Source organism: Cyprinus carpio, chromosome A8 (assembly GCF_018340385.1).
Source record: "Cyprinus carpio isolate SPL01 chromosome A8, ASM1834038v1, whole genome shotgun sequence".
NCBI classification, from domain to species: Eukaryota; Metazoa; Chordata; class Actinopteri; order Cypriniformes; family Cyprinidae; genus Cyprinus; species Cyprinus carpio.
Window position 1 is genome coordinate 5,228,612 of NC_056579.1, and position 23,395 is coordinate 5,252,006.

Below are 23,395 nucleotides of genomic sequence, written 5' to 3' on the forward strand. Positions count from 1 at the left end.
GACAGATCCATCACATCAGACGAGCAAACGCAACTAGCATCATAATAGGGCTGCTAAAGCTTTTAACCACAGTCCTTTCTACCAGACACTGTACTGCTCATTTTCCTGAATCCACAAGAGCCCTTCGGTAGGAACAGTAATACAATACAAACTCTACCAAATGGGACTGATTTGAATTACTCTGCAAATCCATCTTCCAGCTTCCCCTCGTTGCCATGGACACAAACCATTTCCAGAGGTACACTTTGATGCTTTTTCCCCCCTGCCCCCTTCTTCTACTCGGTCATGTAGGTGGCTAGAGGCTAAAGAGCTCTCGGGGAACTGAATACAAAGCCAAGACAACAACGAGAAGAATAAGATGCAGGTCAGAGCCGCCCCCTGTCCCCTCCTGAGCCAAAAAAATGAGTTCGCTTTTGGCAGTGGCTGTTGGTGAAAGGCATCTCTCATGGCAACGGTGTGTGGCACATTTCCCCGAGGAGAGCGAGTACTGGCAAACAAAATGTGCCGGATGCTATGAAAGGCCTCAGAAACATGGGGTTACATATGTGTGTTTAACAAAAGAGTGCCACACGCGTTTATTAGGAGTTTGAACTGCCAATGAACCCTGAAATATCAGATAAACAAACTCAGAAAATGAGATTTCAAATGAAATTGCATATATTTAGTAAGTGTGCATCTTCAACATACCAAATAGATCATACTAGAATAAAATGTAATGCACAATAATTTAAAAAAATTCAGATTATATTACAAAACATATATATTAATACACACACACACACACACACACACACACACACACATACGGGTGTGTGTCTGTGTGTATCACACAAACATAAATGTATAATACATAATAAATTTTAATATATTGTGTATTGTGTAATATTAATGCATTATGTATATATTCTATAACAACATATTTTATTTAGAATATATAATAAATGTATATAAAAATTAAATGCATATTATACAAAAATGTGTAAATATTCTGAATGTCATTGTTAAAATATTTTATATAATTGTTTTTTATAAATGTTATATTTATTTATTATTATTAAATATTAAATTTATTTTGTTACTTTTTATTATAATACAATTTATGCAATATTTTATTGTATATAAAATTATATAGAGAGAATGTGAATACATTTATACATATTAAATGTATTTATTATAGATAGATAGATAGATAGATAGATAGATAGATAGATACAATTATAAATTATAAAATTATTAATTTTGCATAAATATTTATTCTCTATCTTTCTTTTATAAATAAAACAATTTCTCCTATATAGCAATTGTATAAAATTGTTCTAAATTATAAACAAACAATAAACCTGTAAATTGTATGAATAACATTCTAACATTTCAGTGAAGCAATACACAAATTGAGTAGATGTTTAAAAAAAAGACTATTTCAGGACAAATATAACCAAAACGTTGAATGCTACAATAATTAACGTCCATAAGGAGGTTTGCTACAAACAAGGTTTGTTTTTGAGATAAAAAGGTCAGAACCTGAACATCTGCTCGACCAGCTTTTATATCACAGTAAAAACACGAGGCTGAGAACGGCGTCATCGCAACGGAAGAAACGGAGATACGTGCACACGTCCAAATATTAATTATTTGGAGAAGGGTACTGTCTTGTCAACAAAAGAACATCATAACCAGCGAACAAAACCCTGGGGTGTGCCAGTCATTATTCAGCATCATGTGTGCTGATAAAAGACGATAGATCCGCAGGACACCCACTACAAAGGCTATCTGGATTTGCGAAGCTGAAATAAACGAACACAAAAGGTTAAGAGCAATCGTTCCAGTAATTATAAAGCTTGTTATGGTGAGATGGGAGGGGCGGGTGTAGTTTTTGAAGGCTCTTCTTGTTGGCTGTCATTGAGGCGAGAGAAAGACAATGAAACTGATGCGAATCAAAGAATTGGATAGAATATATATATATTTTTTTTTCCAAAGCAACAAACAAGTCTCACGATTTGAGGTGTTACTCATGCCCGTATCTCTAAGTATGAGCTACTGTAATAAGGCTAGAATAATAATACACGCTAAGGGCTTTAAAAATGAATTTGTGACACTCGCTCAAATATCCCCTCTCCTCTCTCCGTGCCGCTGGAGAGGAAGAACACGCATCAAAAGTGGAGAATAAAGCGAAACATATATGACAGCATAGGTCAACCCACAGGCACACACACACGCATGATGAGCAGTGCATTGTGGGATTGTCTGTTCTTCTCATTCTATATTACTCCAAACTTTCCTCAGAACACAGCGATGTGAAACGATATGTCTGTCTAATCTCACCCATCTGTAAACTCACACCAGATTCAACTGAATTCTTCTCACCAGAAGATTAATTCATTTGGGAATCAGACTACACTGGTCACACTGCATAGTCTGATTCCCAAACAAATCACAACCAGTGTATACCAAATGATTCATGAACAGTTGACTCTTACAAGCCGGTTCTTTTTAGTGAATTAAATACATACAGCACAATTAGTGTAGTCTGATTCCTGAAGGAATAACTCGAATGAACCTTTTTTTTTTTTTCAGTGAACCGGACACATGCATATGGAAGCTTGTTTCCGCCCCTGAATAAAAAATGTTAAAAAAGTTTTTTCACACAATTGTGAGATATAAAGTCAGAATTGCAAGATATAAAGTCAGAATTGCAAGATATAAACCCACAATTCTGACGTTTTTTCTCGCAATTGAGATTTTATATCTCACAATTCTAACTTTATATCTCGCAATTCTGAATTTATATCTCGCAATTCTGACTTTTTTTATCGTGATTTTTTGTTTTAAAGTTCTGATTGTAATCGTGACTTTTTATTTGACTGTTATGTTTATTTATTGGGATTTTGTGTCACGCAATTCTGACTTTATTTCTAAGAATTGGGAGTTTATATCACACAATTATGACTTTTTAACTCGCAATTCAAACAAAAAAAAGTCAGAATTGTGAGATAAAAAGTCGCAATTAACTTTTTTATTTTTTATTCAGTGGAGGAAACGGGCTTCCATACATGCAGCATTGACCTGTACAGTATAGTTATATTCTAATATAATATAATATACATATACTATATATATATATATATATATATATATACATATATATAATATATATATATATACACATACATATATATATATATATTATATATACATATATATATATATATATATATATATATATAATATATATATATATACATATATATATATATATACACATACATACACATATATATATATATATATATATATATATATAAATATATATATATATATATATATATATATATATATATATATATATATATACACATACATATATATACACATATATATATACATATATATACATACATACACATATATAGTTATATTCTTAACTATATTATATATAATATATATAAAGTTATATTCTAATATATTCTAAATATAGTTATATTCTAATATGCCAAGAAAATATGATTTCAGTTTTTTTTTTTTTTTTTTATTTCATGTTTAATTTGATGTTGCTTGCCGTTTCTTGCCAATTTTTTTTTTAGATTTACTAGTCATTTATATACCATTTTTTTCACTGCATTATGTTGTCAAAAATTTGTTGTTTATCATTCATGTATTTATTTATTTATTATATAATATCATATAATATAAAGATAAGGCCTATTATTGGATCATATTTGTTTTTAATAATTCGATATAGTGGTTTGTTCAAATCCAAAACCTTAAGCATCAAACGTCATGAAAGACACCTGTGGGGAATTTGAAGGAGAAGAAACTTGACTCAATATTAGAAATACATAACCTGTATAATCTGATTTTAAAAAGCAACAGTAATTATCTAAGAAACCCTTGATTCAACAGCATAACAAATCAATGTTCCTAATAATCAACAAACCACTGTGATGTCTTAGATCTCAAAGATAGCTCAGTTATTTTTTGACAGAAACCTTAATTGTATGACCTTCCATCACTGTACTGCTAATCATCCCACTAATGCTTTAGTGCACAGGTCATTTATGAGTTATACGACATTGTTTTATTTTACTTTGTTGAAACAGGAACTCAAAAAAGGTCTATCTAACCAGTGGGAGTTAAACAATCACCTTGCAATACGAAACCTGAGTTAATATACTGAGATTCTCAGAGCTTTTACTTTAATAAAACAGACTCGACAGCCCTGAGCGCTTGAGGCACTCGTGTGCCGGTGTGTCTCAAGGTCGCCTTTTCACTGTCAAAGCAAACAGCTTCCATCGACTCAAAGTTGCACTAGTCTGAGCAGCACAAAGCCACATGGCAGACAGCGATGTATTGTCAGACTTCTATGTATCGCATTTTTTCATTCACACATCTGTCATCTAAGCACAAATAACTTGTGGCCAGACGGTTGACGAGCCAGGTAAGGTCAAAGGTCAGGTTCTTTGGAGTTTAGAAACTTGGTTTGCATGCAAGGAACACGTTGGCCATTAAATCCGCTGCTTTGCTTGATCTGCTGCTAATTGCACTGCGCAGTGACTGTCACAAGGTCATGTACAATCTGGGGATATGCTATTAATATGCAAACAAATGTCATTTTCCAATGGGTGCGGTAAAGGCTTGCGCTAATTATTCCATCAATCCCAGATTTACATCTTAATTAAAGATTGGTATCTCATTGAAGGTATGGCGACGGTGGAACATAGATGTGACTGGAGTTTTTTTCTCTCTGACATGTAAAACTCCACAATGGTCTTCACGGCACTACAGGAAGGCAGAACAAAGCTGCTTTATCACCTCTGGAGAACTTTATCTGCGTCTATACACCGCTGTCAGAAGCTCAGAAATGCTACAAATGCTGACTCTGGATCCAATTCATGCAACCGAACCTGTACTTGCTGTACAGATTTCACAGTAGAGAAGACAATGTTTTGTGTTTCTTTTGAAGCCTCCGATGACAATCCGTGATGACGTACAGACACGTTTATAATGGATGTAGAATGATTGTCAAAGTCTTTTAATGGTGTAACTGTATGTAAATGCACAATTAGTTGTGACGTAAAATCTGATTGGATGAGCCATGTCTACAGCTGTTAAAATACCACAACTATTGAGGCTTTCAGTCTGTTAGTTTTGAGGTCAGTTTTTATGTAAGCATACTCTTAAAATACTCAAAATTAACTTATATACACTACTGTTCAAAAGTCTGGAGTCAGTAATATATTATAATATAATATACAATATATATAATTGCAGACGCAGAACTACAGGAAGGCAAAACAAAGCTGAAGTACAGAAGCATTTGCACTGAACATAGATTGACTGTCAAAGTCTTTAAATGGTGTAACTTCACTCAAACCTGCACAATTATAAAATGAATAGTTGTGACGCAAGATCTGATTGGATAAGCAATGTTTGAAGTCTTTAAGTTAAAAAAAAACAACAACAATTGAGGCTTTTAGTCTTATTTCTCTGGTTATTGTTATATTGGCATACTCCTAAAATGCTCAAAATTAGCTTATATAAACTACAATTCAAAAGTTTGTGGTCGGTAATGTATTTAAAAAAAAAAAGAAAATAATGTTATTCTGCAAGTATGCATTGAAATGTAAAACTCACAATGGTCTTTGTGGAACTACAGGAATGCAAAACAATGCTGAAGTACAGACACATTGGTAATAAACAGAATTACTGTTTTTTACTGGTGTAATTTTACTCAAAAATGCACCATTATAAAATTAATAATTAATATTAATAATTGTGATGCAAAATCTGATTGGATAAGCAATGTTTGAGGCCCTTAAGATTAAAAAATTGAGTCTTTTAGTCTTAGTTTTCAGGTCAAGCACTTAAAATCAGCTTTCATAAATTATCATTCAAAAGTATGGGGTCAGTAATAAATATATATATATATATTTTAAAGAAATTGTTATTCAACAAAGAGGCATCAAAATAAAACGCTATAATGTCTTCACAGTACTACAGGAAGTCAGAACAAAGCTGTTTTGTCAGCTCTGGATAACTTTATCTGCGTCTATACACCGCTGCCAAAAGCTCGGAAATGTTATGACTGCTGACTCTGGATCCAATTTGTGTAACCGAACCTGTACTGTCCCTCTCGCTACAGATTCCGCAGACGAAAAGACAATGTTTTTCGTTTCTGTTGAAGCTTACAATGACAATCTGTCACCCCATGGTGCGATCTCCGCCGGTCCGGGCACACACACTTATGTCAAAACCTTTTCCATCTTTTACTAGCAAACACTCCAGAAATTAAAGAGCGTGTTCGGCGATCACACATGCTCTTCCTCCCCCCGGTTTGACTAAATGCAGCCCACTCTCTGACGGGAGTTCATTCAGTACAGGAGGGAGCAGAAAGCCCTGATGACAGCAGATAGGCAGTGTGGGGTGGCGGTAAGCCAGCAACAGCCAGACACTTCCTGAAGGCAGTAACTGGCCCCCATGACCAGCTGCTGCCTGGGGATCAACCGGAGGTAGAAATGACAGGAGCGAAAATAAAAAGACAAGTGAACATGTGGGAAGGCCTGTCACCTGCCAAGTACTGCATGAGGTAGTTTAAATGGCAGCCACCAGCGACGCAGTGCTCTGATTGGCTGGCTAGGCTCTAGAATTCCCTGAGGTGTCTTAAAGAGTTCATAAGTGAATCCTGAGTGGAAGGTGACAAAGTACAGACATGTTTGTAATGAGAGCACAACGTCAGTCTTTTACTGACATACACTCACTGGCCACTTTATTAGCTACACCTTGCTAATACTGGGACCCCCTTTTGCCTTCAGAACTGCCTTGATTCTTTGTGGCATAGATTCAACAAGGTGTTGGAAACATTCCTCAGAGATTTTGGTCTATATTGACATGATAGCATCACACACTTTCGGCAGATTTGTCGGCTGCACATCCATGATGCGCATCTTCCGTTCCACCACATCGCAAAGCTGCTCTATTGGATTGAGTTCTGGGGACTGTGGAGGCCATTTGAGTAAAGTGAACTCATTGTCATGTTCAAGAAACCAGTCTGAGATGATTTGAGCTTTGTGACTTGGTGCATTATCCTGCTGGAAGTAGCCATCAGAAGATGGGTACACTGTAGTCATAAAGGGATAGACATGGTCAGCAACAATACTCAGGTAGGCTGTGGCATTTAAACGATGTTCAATTGGTACTGAGGGGCCCAAAGTGTGCCAAGAAAACATCCCCCACAACATTACACCACCACCACCAGCCTGAACTGTTGAGACAAGGCAGGATGGATCCATGCTTTCATGTTCTTTATGCCAAATTCTGACCCTACCATCTGAATGTCGCAGCAGAAATTGAGACTCATCAGACCAGGCAACGTTTTTCCAATCTTCTATTGTCCAATTTTGGTGAGCCTGTGTGAATTGTAGCCTTCGTTTCCTGTTCTTTGCTGACACCCGGTGTGGTCTTCTGCTGCTGTAGCCCATCTGCTTCAGGGTTCAATGTGTTGTGCGTTCAGAGATTGTATTCTGCATACCTTGTTTGTAACAAGTGGTTATTTGAGTTACTGTTGCATTTCTATCATCTCTAACCAGTCTGCCCATTCTCCTCTGAAGGCATTTTCGTCCACACAACTGCCACTCACTGGATATTTTCTGTTTTTCGGACCATTCTCTGTAAACCGTTGAGATGGTTGTGCATGAAAATCCCAGTAGATGCCTAAATGCATTGAGCTGCTGCCATGTGATTGGCTGATAAGCAATTTGTGTTACCAAGCAATTGAAAAAGTGTACCTAATAAAGTGGCCAGTGAGTGTAATTCTACTTTTAAAAAAAATACAATAGTAAAATGAATAGTTGTGATCTGATTGGATAAACCATATTTTAGAGGTAATTTTTATGTTAGCACACTCTGAAAATAATTAAAATTAGTTCATGTACACCACCTTTGAAAAGTCTAAAAGAATTCATATTTTCACTCAGCAAGGACGCACTGATTAAAAGTGACAGTAAGAATATTTGAAATGTTACAAAGGTTAGAATTTTAAAACAATAACTGTTCTGGTCTGTGTAAGAGGAATGACATTGACTTACATGTTATGCAGGACACACCAGCCGCAGTGAGGATCCCCTGAGCCCAGACACGTCTCACAGCTGCTGTACTGAGAACAGCTCTCCACAGACAGACGACTCACCTGAAACACATGACAAACATTAAACTAACTCTACCACAGATAAATGCTTTTACATTGATTTATTGACACAAATACTTCTAAATAATTTATTTTTGGGAATAGAGCACATTATTATTATTATATTATTTAACAACAGCAATAATTAAAACACTTAAATACAAACAAACAAATTAATTAGTTCATTAATTTCAGATGCCTTATTTTAACAGTCTTCCAATCAGGTTTAGTGGTCTAATGAATCATGTGACCCATACCCTGCTATTGGAACGTCTCTATAGTTAGCTAAAATCAGTTTAATTAAAGAGGTCATATGATGCTGCTAAAAAGAACATTATTTTGTGTATTTGGTGTAATGAAATGTGTTTATGCGGTTTAAGGTTAAAAAACCCCCATTATTTTCCACATAATGTACATTCACTTACTCCTTTATGCCCTGCCTTTCTGAAATGCGTAAATTTTTCAAAACTCTTTCTGAAAAGCAAGGTATATGCTGATTGGCCAGCTATCCAGTGCATTGTAATTGGCTGAATACCTCAAGTGTGTGACAAAAATGTTACGCCCCTTACCATACTGTGATGCTGTCTTCCGGCGTGATGAGACAAAAACAATAAAACCCATTACAAACGAGGCATTTGTTGCATCCAGTGTGGACATAATTACTGATTATAATGGCTTATACTGTCTTTTACGCATTGCGTATGGCACTGTGTAAACATAAAACCACGTCTGCATTTGTGATCAGAGAAATTACAGACAACAAGCTCTACTCTACACTGCTCAAAAATCACGTTTGAATCATCAGTGGCAAATCCTTTAAATATGTAAACGTACTTACAGGCTGAGGCCAAACAAAGTAGCTTTACTTTCACAATGAAACACACAGCGTCTGCACAACATGGTGGCGGTGGCAACAACGAGAATCAAAGTTAAGCCTTCTTTCTTTGCGTGAACATTTGGGCGGCATTATGCAAATCTTCCCACATAGTGACGTAGACATGTGGGGGCGAGTTAGAACGAGACGTTTTAGGTAGCAGTGGTTGAATCTTAACGTTTATAAAGAATATCTCTTTGGATTTGAGACTTTAGTCTTTGCGACTTTACAGATCTTCTTTATGCTCCAAGAGCTTGTAACACTCCAAAGAGAAAGGAAAAACTGAAATCACATCATATGACCCCTTTAATGCATGAACAATTTATTCAAAATTATATTCATTAAATTTATATATTTTACTTGTAGGAATAGCATAAAATACCTAATAGAACGTTATCATTGAATAGGAGATATTATTTACCAATAATGAATACTCTTTATTAATGTGTTTTTAATAGTTCATAAGATGTCAAATTAGGACCAAATAATTTCATTAACAAAAAGAGATCTGAAAAATAAAATCCCACATTTATATTAATATAATAATAATAATAATAATAATAATAATAATAATAAAAAAGTAAATATTTTCACACATAAAAACTTTTAAATATAAAAATTTGATATTAAATAAATATTTCTTAAATAAATACTAAACACAGCACATACATACAGTCAATTCACATATACACAAATAATTGTTTGCAGATCATATGGCCCCTAAACTGATGTTTTAAGTATGATTTTACTGTTTTCGGTGCCTCATTTCTATTTAGCAGCCATTCAATCAGGTTTAGCGATTCAAGTCATGTGACCCATGCCCTGCCATTGGCTATAGTAGAGTCTCTTTCAGCCCTAGAACACAGTAGTTACGCCGGTTCTCAACACGTGCCCTCACTTAAACCTCTCGTCATCCATCTGAAACACACAAACAAGTTCAGCTGCTTGTAAACAATTTTAAACATTTAGGCTGTTCCTTTACAGAAGGGCACTAGCGGAACGGCAGAGCCTCAGCACAGTCAACTCACGCGGAGGAAAGAAAATATCATAAAAAAGCGCAGGGGAAACTAATAAAAGAACGAGATGTCCAGGGGACAGTAATATAAGCACTGCAGATGTGAAGATTTGCATGGGAGAAACACACTCACCAAACAGGACAGGCATATTAGAAAAATTAATCAGCTCCCAAAAACACCAGCTTATATAAAATGATGATGGGAGTTGGAGAGAGTGGGAGGTCTAGGACGGAAATAACATGAATATATTAAATCTAAAAGAGCGGTTTGTGGATCAAAGTTGGTGTGGGCTGTCGCAGTCCCAATGATTGGCTTCCTTAAGACGCAGAAAAAAAAAGCCCAACCCCGAAAGCAGTTGTTTTTGAAAACCGCCTTTAGAAGCTCTAAAAATGCTCATTCCATGGAGCTGTAATCGCCTTTGATCACTGGCAAGATTAGAGTTTAGAGTGAGAAAAACAAGAGCCATGGAAAAAAACACACCCACCCAAAAGGGACACGGCTCGGCTTTCAAGTGAAGAGTAGCTGATGGTGTGTGTATGTGTGTGTGTGTGTGTGTGTGTGTCAGGGCGGGTGGGTGAGGTGTAGTCAATTGGCTAATTTATGCTGCCACATAACTATGCATAAATGTACAGTATTATAATCTAGTCCAGACATCTGATTGATCGAAATTGATCTTATTTACTTCCTTATAGATCTTATTATCCTTATTAGTGCCCCATGAAAAACTAAAAAGTCTTATGCTCACCAATTTACTTGATCAAAACTACAGTAAAAACAGTAATATTGGGACATTTTATCACCATATAAAATAACTTTTCTATTTGAAAATATTTAAAAATTACTCCAGTCTTCAGTGTCACATGACCCTTCAGAAATCATTGTAATATGCTGATTTGCTGCTCGAGAAACATTTCTTACTATTATTAGTGTTCAAAAAAGTTGCTGCCTTATATTTCATGACACATTTTTCCAGGATTCTTTGATGAATAGAAAGCACATAGGAACACAGGAGAGTGATTTTTGTGCACGCTCAGTATATTTTGTCAGGAACACTGTGTTTTTTGGACTGTCAGTGTTTGATGGACGAGTACAATGGTAGATAAATGAAAGGCTTCAGATCTTTTTCTCTCCAATGAAATGACAGCATTACCGGTGCAATTCAAAGAGCAGGATGGTAAATAATGACACCGCTCTGAAAACATGGCATTCGCAGACCTTTTACAGACACACATCGGAGGACTCCGAGTGGCAGTGGGCCATTTTGCGAGCAAATACACTTTCTCACCTATCTGTGCACCTGCCCCAAATGAAATATTCAAATCCACAGACTCCAGTGGTCAGTGGAGGTTATGAATTATTGACTCTCAGTGATTCATTCACATTTCTTATTTCACGAAGTGCAGAGGGCATTGGGTATCTACACACAGATTCTGATTGGTGGAGAAATGGTGAGCTAATCAGTGGCAACCCCTCAGTAGACAGTACACTGGTAAAAACTAGAAGTAGTAGTCCTTTTTAATCAACATAAAAAAAAAATTATATATATATATATATATATATATATTATATATATATATATATATATATATATATATATATATATATATGATATATATATATATATATATATATATATATATATATAAATAAAATCAAACAGCACTAAAAAAAATAATAATGTATATATATATATATATTTAATGAAAAAAGAAAATTTTAATATATATAAAAATTAAATAATTAAATAAAATTATTACAATTCTGATGACCAAAGTACAGGTTGACTGGAAATGGGACAAAATTGAACAGTTTGTTTGAAATAACTAATATAATTTTAGATTTTTTTCTTTGTCTTACAAAAATATATACATAATTTTCAGACAACAAATATTGAAATGGTTTATTTCACTCTTTGTTTAGATAATGATAGCTTTAAAAATAATATTACTAATTAATTAATAACAGTAATAATAGATTGTCATAGTTTAAGATTGAAAGTTTGTGTTTGGAACAATCATGAACAATAAAAATCCATTCATAAAAAGCAAACCAAAAACCAAAATAAGCTGCATTATGACCTTTGATGGGATTTTCAAATGACAAATTAATAAATAAAGAGTAATAAAAAATAAAAAAACAGAAAGCTACAATCAAATAAATAAAAAAAATCTGCCATTTGCTGCAGTGAGGTACTAAAGTTGTGCATGAATTAAAAAAAAAAAGAATTCAGTTTCCAGCTGATAGCTGCTTTTCGGTCTCATAAATAGTGACATTTGACACCTCATGATGAGAAGCAATCGTTTGGAGAAGGTCTGGAGTCATGAATGCTCAATATCTTCAAGTGAAGCCCAGTTTAACCCCTTGGCTGCTGTTTTCATATTGATATGCCCTATCTAGCAGTTTATGACCTCAGCATAATGAAAAGCTTTTAATCAGCACAAGGCTGATCAATCAGTTGAGGGCCGTCTGAAGCTTTAACGTGAAGAACATCCCTTCAGTTCTTAACACAAATATCGATGTCTGGAGTTCAGCGGCAGAGCTTTAACACATGAGTGAGTCTTTTGTGGGAGTTTGACAGTGAAAGAGGGAGACACTATTAATCTAGCTCCACACTTGTGTTTACAGTGCCTCCCTGAAACTCTGGGAACCATCCAGAACCGAGCTGAACGGAGCAACAACACTCCAGATGATGCCTTGTGCTAATGTGTATGGGTGTTCCTTCAAACTATGGGACTTACAAAGAAAATAAAACACTTTATTCACACTAGTTTCATTTCTTTAGTAACCGCATCTAGTAGTAAACATACACGCATCAAAGGATGCAATCTGCCATTTTTAACACATCTGAAATTATATATTTTGTTTGACGTGGAAATGACGTTTTAAACATTTAGTTAAACTGCAGATTTCAGTGCTAGGATTTTATAAATAATAAATGCACAATATTAAATCATATATAGAAAATTATTTGCATCATTTGATCAAAGTATAGATCGAATTTAAATTAAAAATAAATTAAATATTTAATAATAATAATAATAATAATAATAAACTAAATTAAATAAACAACAACAACAACAACAACACACACACACACACACACACACATATATATATACACACACTGATAAATATAGATAAATATAAAAACACACACACACACACATATATATATATATATATATATATATATATATATATAATAAAATCTATACATAACTTTTTTTACTTTTTAAATAATTATATACTTAATGTATATACTAATTACATTAACATGCAATTGTTATTTCACTTTGTTAAGATCATAATGGTTTAAAAAAAATAATAGTGATTGATTAATATATATATATATATATATATATATTTACACATACTTTTTACGTAATAAAATTGTACATAATTTACACCGTTTTTACTTTTTAGATAATTAAAAAAAAAAAAAAAAAATTGTATATATGTATACATGAATAATTATTTTTTTAGATCATGATAGCTTTAAATAATACTAATACTAATAATGACCATAACAGTTATTATATTAATAATAATAATAATAATAATAATAATAATAATAATAATAATATTTAAATTATTATCAAAAGATTGTCACAGTTTAAGGTTGAAATCTGTCTGTGACAATCATAAAACAATAAAACCTATACATAAAAACACGTCAACAGTTTTTTTCATTTTTATTATTAACTTTTATTATTAATAATTAATACCTTAAATGTGGATTTAAATGAAGCAAAAAATAAAAAAGTAATAAAAATAAATAGTTAAAATCTGTAAAGTTATTAAAAAAAAAAAGAAGAGTAGTTTAAAGTAGTTGAAGAAACATCCATATACCTATATATATATCCATGATATCATAAAGATGATGTCATCGCACACTTCATTGAGCTGCTTTACCTTCAAGCGTAATGCTGGTGAAATGAATACTGCTATCTCCGTGGCTAATTCCTGCCTACACCGCTTTACAATGCCTGGAGCACGAGAACATTTTATCATCTTATTTTTCTGAATAGTACTGATAAGGATTTAAAAATATCCTTGTGCTGAGGACTGAAGCTTTGTTCAGCTCTCTCAAAGATGGTTATGTTTGCTGTGTGTCACTTGAGCTTCGTCTTTCTCAAGGAAATGCACACACAAAAAAATGGGCTCTTTCAAAAAAATACACAAAGACAACAAATTTCTTTCTCCAAGAGAAAGAAATGAGCATTGAAAAGAGGAGAAAGAGAAGAAATGAAGAAAAAGCTACAGCTGTACTGTATGAGAGTGTCTCTCCGTCTGTTCAGCTGCTAAGGAACTTCGATGTATCCTTCCTCTACTCCGGCTGTATAATGGAGCATTATGGGAAGGGCTGTTATTCCGCTCGGCTCTGGATGAAAATGCTTCCCCACAATTTCTTATTAGGGCCAAGCAGCTGGGGCTCCCATTTAGAGGCGTGAAGCGGCGTTTCATATTCTGTTTTCCTGTCTCGCAGATGTTAAAACAACATATCTGAGATTCCACTTCGGGTCTTAAGACAAAAGTGTCGCACACCCACTCCCTCCTCACAAATGTGCCTTTATTCTGTCCTCACCGCATGCCGTAAATATTTTTGCTGCCTTTATGAAATAAATTAACAGCAAACGATAAGTGATCAAATTAAGGACAATAGTGATCTACTGCACAGCGGGGCGCAAAAGTCTGAATCTGGGATCCAAAATCAAATTTAAACCTGGAAAGAAGTAGGATTTAGAAAAATATATAAACTTTATGAGACATTATATTATATTATATTATATTATATTATATATATATATATATATATATATATATATATATATATATATATATATATATATATATATATATATATATATATATAAAGATTAATAAATGATGCATCATATATTGGTAAACACATCAGTATACAGTACCATTTAAAAATGTTTGGGGTCTGTAAGGTATTATATATTTTTATAATTTTTTAAAAAGATATTATCAAGTAGTCTCTTATGCTCACCAAAGCTGTATTTATTACAAATCGAGTAAAAACAGTAATATTATGGAAGTATTATTAAAGTAACTGTATTGTATTTGAATAAATGTAGAATTGTATAAATTATTTATATAAACATTTACACTGCTTAATATTTTTGTGGAACAATTGTGGGATTTGTTTCAGGATTTTTTGATGAATAGAAAGTTCAAAAGAACAGCATTTTTTTTTTGAAGCTGAAATCTTATATAACATTATATAAAAAAATAAATCTTTATTGTACTGTTATTTTTTTTAATAATCTGTAAAAAAAAAAAAAAAAAAAATTGTTCCTTATTTTTTTCTCAAAATAAATATTTTTTTTCTCTTTACTGTATATTGCTAAGAATCATTATTGGCCAATTAAGATAAACACTGGCGATCAGTTTCGGCCAAACTTCCTATTTTGAATCATCCCTGATAAACAAAAACAAAGAAACAGCGGTCTTAAAAAGACAAAGTCTGTCAGTAGACATGCGTATATTTTTCCTCATCTCCTCAGAATTGTTGACATTCAGAATCATTCTCACCTGTTTGTCGCTCAGCAGATAGATGTACTGATAGTCTGGACTGAACACCATGTCCCGGAGAATCGGACTTCCCTCCACGACGGTGACGGTCTCGTACAGCAGAGCGTTCTCAGAAGGCGGCGGTACACCATCCACTCGAATCTGAAAACAAAACAAAAGTTTGAGTTAAACTCAGCATGGAGGCAAACTTTCCTTCTTTACTTTCGCAATGCACATACAATCCATCAGTCTTTGTCATTTTTCATTAACACGTAACAACATTTCCGTACCTCCTATACTGTAAAACAGGATTTTTCAAAGTTGTAAATATACTAAGTGATATTTACTAGCAATTTGAGTGAAAACTGTCTCATCACCATTGGACTCTCCCATCCAGTCACCTGACTGTATTCTCTTATGTCCCCGCCCACTTTTCAATCAAATCAAATAAAATCAAGTCCCACCTTACAGTGTTTCCTCACTGAACATACTTGGATCACAAAAAAAAAAAAAACCCGGCAGAATCATTCTCAAACTACATTTTCAAAGCATTTGATTTTAAATTCCAGGTATTTTACTGTGATTTTACCGCTCACAGTGTTTTCTGGTTGGCAGCATATCATCACTTACTGACACACAGTATTATTATTTTTCTCAAGAATGCAGAATTCTTGGGCTGACCTAGAAAACGAAGGCAGAACTTTGAGTGAACGCAGGCCGGCAGCGGAGAGAGATTACAGCATCTGATCAGATGTGTGATAAAAATCAATTACATTTTAACAACACACACACACTCTCGAACCCCCGCTGCCTCATCATTAGCAACTCCTCTGTTTCCTCACACTGATAATTAGTGTAGTTGAGCTTGCTGGGTAAAAAGAACGCTCTAAATATGTCAAATTCAAAACATCTTTGAAGTGACGACTGAGGCGGAAAAAAACAGAGAGAGCGGCTGACAACTGCATTTAAAGTCAGAGAGCTCACCTATCTCCCGCACGCCTCGGTCCTAATCAATTCTGACGGCAATGTGATAGGAGATTGAAACGAGGCTATAAAGTAAACTAAATTCTCACCGAAAAGGTACGAAATGCCATTTGGGAAATGACAGAGAGATCAAAATGATGAGAAGAAGCGAAAGAAGGTGCGAGGCAGAAAAGACACCCGAAACAGATGCATTGGCAGCGGACTTGGGCCGTCTCCTAAATATCTGGGTCAGTCTGAAGTGACAAACATCGTTAGTCTGTTAATTAGCTGCCTCCTCATTGCAGCAGTTGCAGTAATTAGGGTTGACAAGGTGGCATCAATTAGTCGAAGCCTGCCATATTGGGTGTCACATATCGCCGGCCAAGTCAGAGCCCACGTCTCCCCGGGCAGCAGGACAGAAGGCCTAGAAACATGACGGACTCTGTCTGGGATTCGTCAATTCATTCACCACTAGGGGTGTAAGAAAAAATCGATACACTTGAGTATCGCGATATTTTTTTTTGCAATACTGTATCGATTTTCAAAAACGCAATATCGATTTTTTTTTTTTTTTTTTTTTTTTTTTTTACGTGTTCAAATATTCATGGTAAGACGGTTCACGTTTATGTTTATGTCTAAAATCCCTATCGCTAGATGGCTATGCTGAGACGCACCACTAGTGTCCTCACAGTGTTTAACTTTTTTGCTAGAAGCTAATAACAGCGTAGTAGTATTTATGGCTGAACCACATGTAAGACCGGCTCCCGCAGCATTCCGTGCTGAAGTGTGGAAACATTTTTGGCGTCCAGTGTAAAGAGGGCACCACTGATATCGACAGGAGCCATGCAGTTTGTAAACTGTGTCAGGGAAAAGTCAAGTACTCTGGTAATACCACGAATTTGAGGGCACATTAGCAAGACACCATTCAGACACTCAGTTTAAACGAACAGCAAGCTAAACGAGTCGACTCGTCACAACTCACCCTTGCTCAAGTTCAAACGCACAAATTACCAACGACTTCAACTCGTGCAACCAAAATAACCCAGTCGGTAGTTTATTTCATTTGTAAAAGACATGCGCCCGCTCAGTGGTGGTTGAAAACGAAAGTTTTCCGTTATATGGTGCAAACAATGGAGCCTCGTTACACTATACCGTCCCGGCAACACATCACTGATATCGCTGTGCCCAATCTTTACAAGGAGGTTAAAACAAACGTGTTGGAATGTCTAGCTTTAGCTGAGAAGGTTGCCTTGACGTGTGACGCTTGGACGTCTAGGGCTACCGAGTCATATGTGACGCTTACGGTCCATCACATAACTGACGAATGGAAGCTGGAATCCTGTGTACTGCAGACGAGAGCGATGTACGATAGCCACACCGGAGAGAACATCGCTGCCCTACTGAAAGAGGCCGTTGCTGAGTGGCGTCTGAACATAAAAGATCCTGTCTTAGTTACAGATAATGCAGCAAATATGCATGTGGCGGCTGAACTTGCCGGCATGAGCCACATACGGTGCTTTGCACACAGTCTTAACCTCGCCTCACAGAAAGCGCTGAAAGTGCCATCAGTGGATCGACTACTCGGCAGGGTCAGACGCGTCACCGCATTTTTTCAGACGCAGCACCATAGCTAGCCAGCAGCTTAAAACAAAATCAGCTCCTGCTCAAGCTACCAAAGCACAGACTAATTCCAGACGTTGTTACAAGGTGGAACAGCTCGTATGATATGGTGGACAGGTTTTTAGAGCAGCAGCCAGCCATCTGTGCAGCTCTCCTTTCAACAGAGGTCCGCAAGAGTGAGAAGGATATATTCACACTGACTGATGCTGACATCACATGTGCTGAAGCAGTACTCAAGGCACTCAAGCCCATGAAGGATGCTACCTTAGTGATGTCAGAGGAGAGCATGCCTACTGTTTCCATCATTGCACCACTTTATGCAAAGCTTGTCACGGGCACAGAAGAACACCTGGATGACACACAAACCGTGAAGAGTATCAAGGCTGCTATAGCAAAAGATCTGGGAAAGAGATATGCTGGTGATGAACAGGATATACTGCGAATGGCATCAGCTCTTGATCCTCGGTTTAAGGATCTACCATTTCTCTCTGAAGCAGAGGCCAATGATATCTACTTCAAAATAATCTGATGCTGTGGTGGATGACCTCACCAAGCAACAGAATGTAAGTAACAAATAAATACATCAAATACACACACAAATGAAATATTATGTTTAAATATTATTAAATATTATTAGGAAATATATTATCACATTAGGCCTACAGTGTAAATAAATAGTAATATAATCTCCATTTAATTGGACTTGAATCTATATACAAAAATAGTATGATTAATATGTATCCTCCTATTGTATGTTTTGATTATAGTTTTATTTTATTTTTCTTGTCACTTTATTTCATTTTAATTTATTAAGTTTCATCTCTATATTTTATGATTGTGGGAGGATCTTGGGCTTTGTTGTACATAGTTATACATTTAAAAATGTTTAAATAAAGAATCACAAAAAAAAAAAAAAAGGATGAATTTGGCTAAGATAAGATTTAGTTGGTGTACATAAATTTACTGTAAACTAATACTAGTTTGATTTAATGTTTTTCAGCAGCAAGGAGAGGTAGAAAGTCCAATGGAGGAAACTGGCTGGTCAGAGGAGGTTGATCAGCCAAACTACGAGGATGGCCCTGTATCCACCCAGTCCCCCCAGCAAGAGACCAAGGAGCTCATGTGCTTTGGCAGACTTGCTTGGACCTACTTTTGCCTCTACCAAAAACAATGCAAACACCAAAATCTGCACATTACACTGCAACAGCTGAGGTTAAACGTTTTAGGGAAGAACCCCCTTTGCCACTTCCAGAGAATCCTCTCAGTTGGTGGAAGTTCCATGAGCACGAGTACCTCACCTATCCAAAGTTGCGAAGCGCTTTCTTTGCATTCCCGGTAGAAGTGTCTCTTCGGAGAGAGTTTTTCTCTCTGCGGGAGATATTGTTAATGCACAGAGAAGTGTCTTAAAGCCTGAGCATGTTGATCAGCTGGTTTTCCTCCACAAAAACCTTAAGATTAAATAAGCTTCCCTTTTCATTGATTTAATTAGTGTTACATTCCTAAATGTTTCCTTTAGGAATTGTGTTTTTGTAACACTAAGTGTTATGTGTTGGATGTACCCATATTAGTGCAAGCATTTTTTTTTAATGACAGATTGCACCTCAGATTGCACCTAATGTGTTATGCATTAGCCTAGATGTCACAGTCAGGGGCTATGTATTTTCTTTAATTGACAATTTACATTTGTTCCTTAATGTTTCCTTTAGGAATCGTGTTCGTGTTTTTACAACACAAAACGTGTTGGTCTGTTGGATGTACCCTGTGTTCTAGGAATAGTGCAAGCATTATTTTTATTGACACAGACAGATGTCTTTTATTTTTTTCAGATTGCACATAATGTGTATGTGTTATGTATTGTGACAGGGGCTATGTATTTTCTTTTATTATGGCCTACTTGAGCATATAAAAATTTGCTCACTAAGAACCTGTGAACCACAAATCCCAAACTGTTTTGATTTTCTGTGTACTGAATTGTTTACCAAAAGTAAAATTCTTTGAGTTTTATGCACATCATGTCTTTTTTAAATATTACTTTTCTAAAATTATAGTCCTACTTTAAAAAAATCCCAATATATCGCCTTATGCACAGTATCGAAATATATTGCAATATATCGAATCGTGACCCATGTATCGTGATACGTATCGTATCGCCAGATTCTTGCCAATACACAGCCCTATTCACCACCAGCTGTAGTGTCGCTTTTCGCAGCCTTCATCTTCAGAGTTCCCTCGTTTAAACGGATCGGTTTAACACCAGCCGCTGGGTTTTGCGATACCCTTGTGGAACGGGATCAATTCGCAAAGTTGATTCCAGATTTATGGAATAGGACACCACGAAGAGAACCAAATTTAGGACTAGTTTAAACAACGGAGGCTGCTGAGTGTCTGATATGAGCTGAGACAACAGTCACAGTTGAGCTTCGTTCATGAAACATCTACGCTGGTCAAACTCTAAGGAAACCATCTGTGGGTACTTCATGTGAATCTCTCAAACAAATCCAGAGGCTGAGAAAATATTCTAGCATTTAATGGGGAAATAATGTAACTAAAATCACCATCAAAAACACAAACACACAGTTTCTCAATACTAAATACTGTTAATAAGTACTACTAATATTTATATAAAATATTAATTACTGAATAATAATAATTAATGAACAACAACAGCACCCATCATAATAGTTTCTAGGCAATTCAGTCAAAAATACAAAGAACGATATAAAAGATAACGTTATGAGACTATGCATTCAGCCAAATTTATTTGCTCTAGAACAAAGACTTCACGTTAGATTTACCAAAAACAAATTATATCTCATGTTTAACCACTACAGAGACATCAGAGCCAGCGCTAAATTCCAGAAGAACTCGCCGAGGTGAGGCTGCTCTCGGCAGGTTCATGAGCATTGAGCAGCTGTTGACGCCCTGGAGCTCACACCTCTGAAAACGTGAAAGTAAATTTTCAAATAGATGTTATCTTAATTAACAAACTGCATATCTGAAGTCTTAACAACTACATTCTTGCCTAAAAATCTCTTAAAACTACATTCCATGACACAAAAACTGTATTATTTATGAAATTATAGTGGATTTGGACGTCCGCCATGACACTCGCAAACGGAGTGATACAAACGGTGAAACGGTTGGAGTTCTGTCATCACTAGAATGTTTCGCATCCGTTAAAAAGGCTCTCAGCCAATCAGATTCGAGGACCAGAAAGAACTGTTGTATATATACACACAAATACACATATTATTTATTAAAAATTCATTTTCAATCATTCATATTGCACTGATTTTTTTATCCTATTTATCTAATTTAATTTAAAGACATAAATAATATCATACAAATATTATATATTGATATTTTAATTAATAAAAAATTGCTATCATATCTATATACACACGCATATACATATTTATAGATTTAAAAACTTTAGAAAGCAATTTTATATAGTGAAAGTAGTATAATCTAGTAACTATATAAAATTACACACACACACACACACACACACACACACACACAAAGATAAAATTAAAGATATTATTCTTAATTCAAAAAAAAATTTGTCCTATTTATCTTATTTAATATAAAGAGCAATAATATTATAGAAATATATATTATATCATTTCAGTTTATACAATTTAAATATACATAGATATACACACACAATTTAAAAATATGTACATTATTAGATTTTATTTCTCACACACACACACAAATACACAAACACGTGTTTGTGTGCATATGTTTGTGTGTACTTAATATAAATGAGATAAAATATAAATCACACCACACAAACATAAATCACAACATGCATTCAAAATTTTATAAAAACATCTGAAAATGTAAACTTGCAATGGTGCTTTTGGAAATAAAACCATGCACAATGATCACTGCAGTGTTCGCTAATCAGACGATCTCAAAATGGCCAAACATTGACAGATTGGTGTAGAACTAGATTAAATCCCTCACAGTGAGCTAAAAAAACTGTTATTTTAAACCTCAAGAGAAAAAATTACTTCTGCCACAAACTAAACATACTTTATGCCAAGCACCAAGCGCTCTTTCTGCCTTACTACAGCTTCCATCCATCAACACTAATGCAGGGGAGGAAAATGGAAAAGTGGAGGAACTTTTACATTGGATTAGAGGAATGAACAGCCGTAGCATTGATTGTTCTGGGGTTTGTTAGCCAAAATCACACTGAAATCCCACAGATATCTCTCGACAGTCAGTGAACAGAGACGATGGGCTACAAAAATACCTTCACCATTTAGACTGGGCGAGCGCTGCCCTCCAATCAGGTGCACTTTTCTGCCTGCCTTAAAAAAAAAATCAGTGGTGAACTTAAATGGCTTTCAGGAGGACACATTTTTAAGATGTGTACTCCTCTCCCTAGGCTGGGATGTCCTCACAGTGCACTTGAGTGTTTGAAATGCAGAGTGCTTGCTCAGCCTGCTGAGAGCTGACCCCACAACAACATCAAACGCCTCAGATGAGGGTAATTGGAATTTAGATAAATATTACCTTCCCCCTCCGTCTCTCAAATGATGCCAGGGTAGCGTCGCCTGCCTATCCATCTATTAATTAACCTGCCGGAGTCGTAGCCTGTGCACTGCAGTGAATGACCGGAAGACTGACGGGTTTGAATGTAGCCCAATTTTTCCCTCATCGATCACAAAGTGGACAAAGAGAATGAGGAAATTACTATAGCAGGAGAAAGTGGAAGAGGGGGAGGGGGGTCATTTTTTTGCTTGTTTTTTATCGATCTGAAGTTCTTGTGAGAGCCGGCGCTTTAAGGACTGGGTGAATGAAGCTCTTAAGTGGAGCTGGATTCATTTCCCATCTCTCTTGTTCTCCCTCTTCCAATGTACTGTACAGAAAGATCTCCCTTTTTTGTTCACTGGATTAATCTTCCAACTATTATTTCTGCAAGGACAAGAGACAACAAGAGCCTCTAATTTTTTATAATTCATTCAACAATAATCAGCTATTATGGTTACATTTTTTGATAGGCCATAATAGATCCGGTTACTAGTATTAAAAAAAGATTTGACAAACGCAAACATGGTAAAATTTCATAAAATACAGTAAGCTAGAAAACAACACTGAAAAATCTATTTAAAAAAAAAAAAAAAAAAAAAAAAAAACATGAAAATCTGATGAAATATGCTTAGAACCAGTACAGTCTGCAACTTCAAAAATCAA

The 23,395-nt window shown here is 35.2% G+C and overlaps 1 protein-coding gene across 2 annotated transcripts in view; it reads right to left on the reverse strand.

Moving 5' to 3' along the window:
* The window catches only part of LOC109088697 (plexin A3), a 165,412-nt gene that overhangs the window by 79,294 nt on the left and 62,723 nt on the right, over window positions 1-23,395 (reverse strand). For both annotated transcript variants that reach the window (XM_042761750.1, XM_042761749.1), the window contains 2 exons: window positions 15,626-15,766; window positions 8,082-8,182 (listed from right to left, as the gene is read on the reverse strand). In XM_042761750.1, the coding sequence (XP_042617684.1) occupies window positions 8,082-8,182; window positions 15,626-15,766 (242 nt within the window). The remainder of the gene's footprint in view (window positions 1-8,081; window positions 8,183-15,625; window positions 15,767-23,395) is intronic.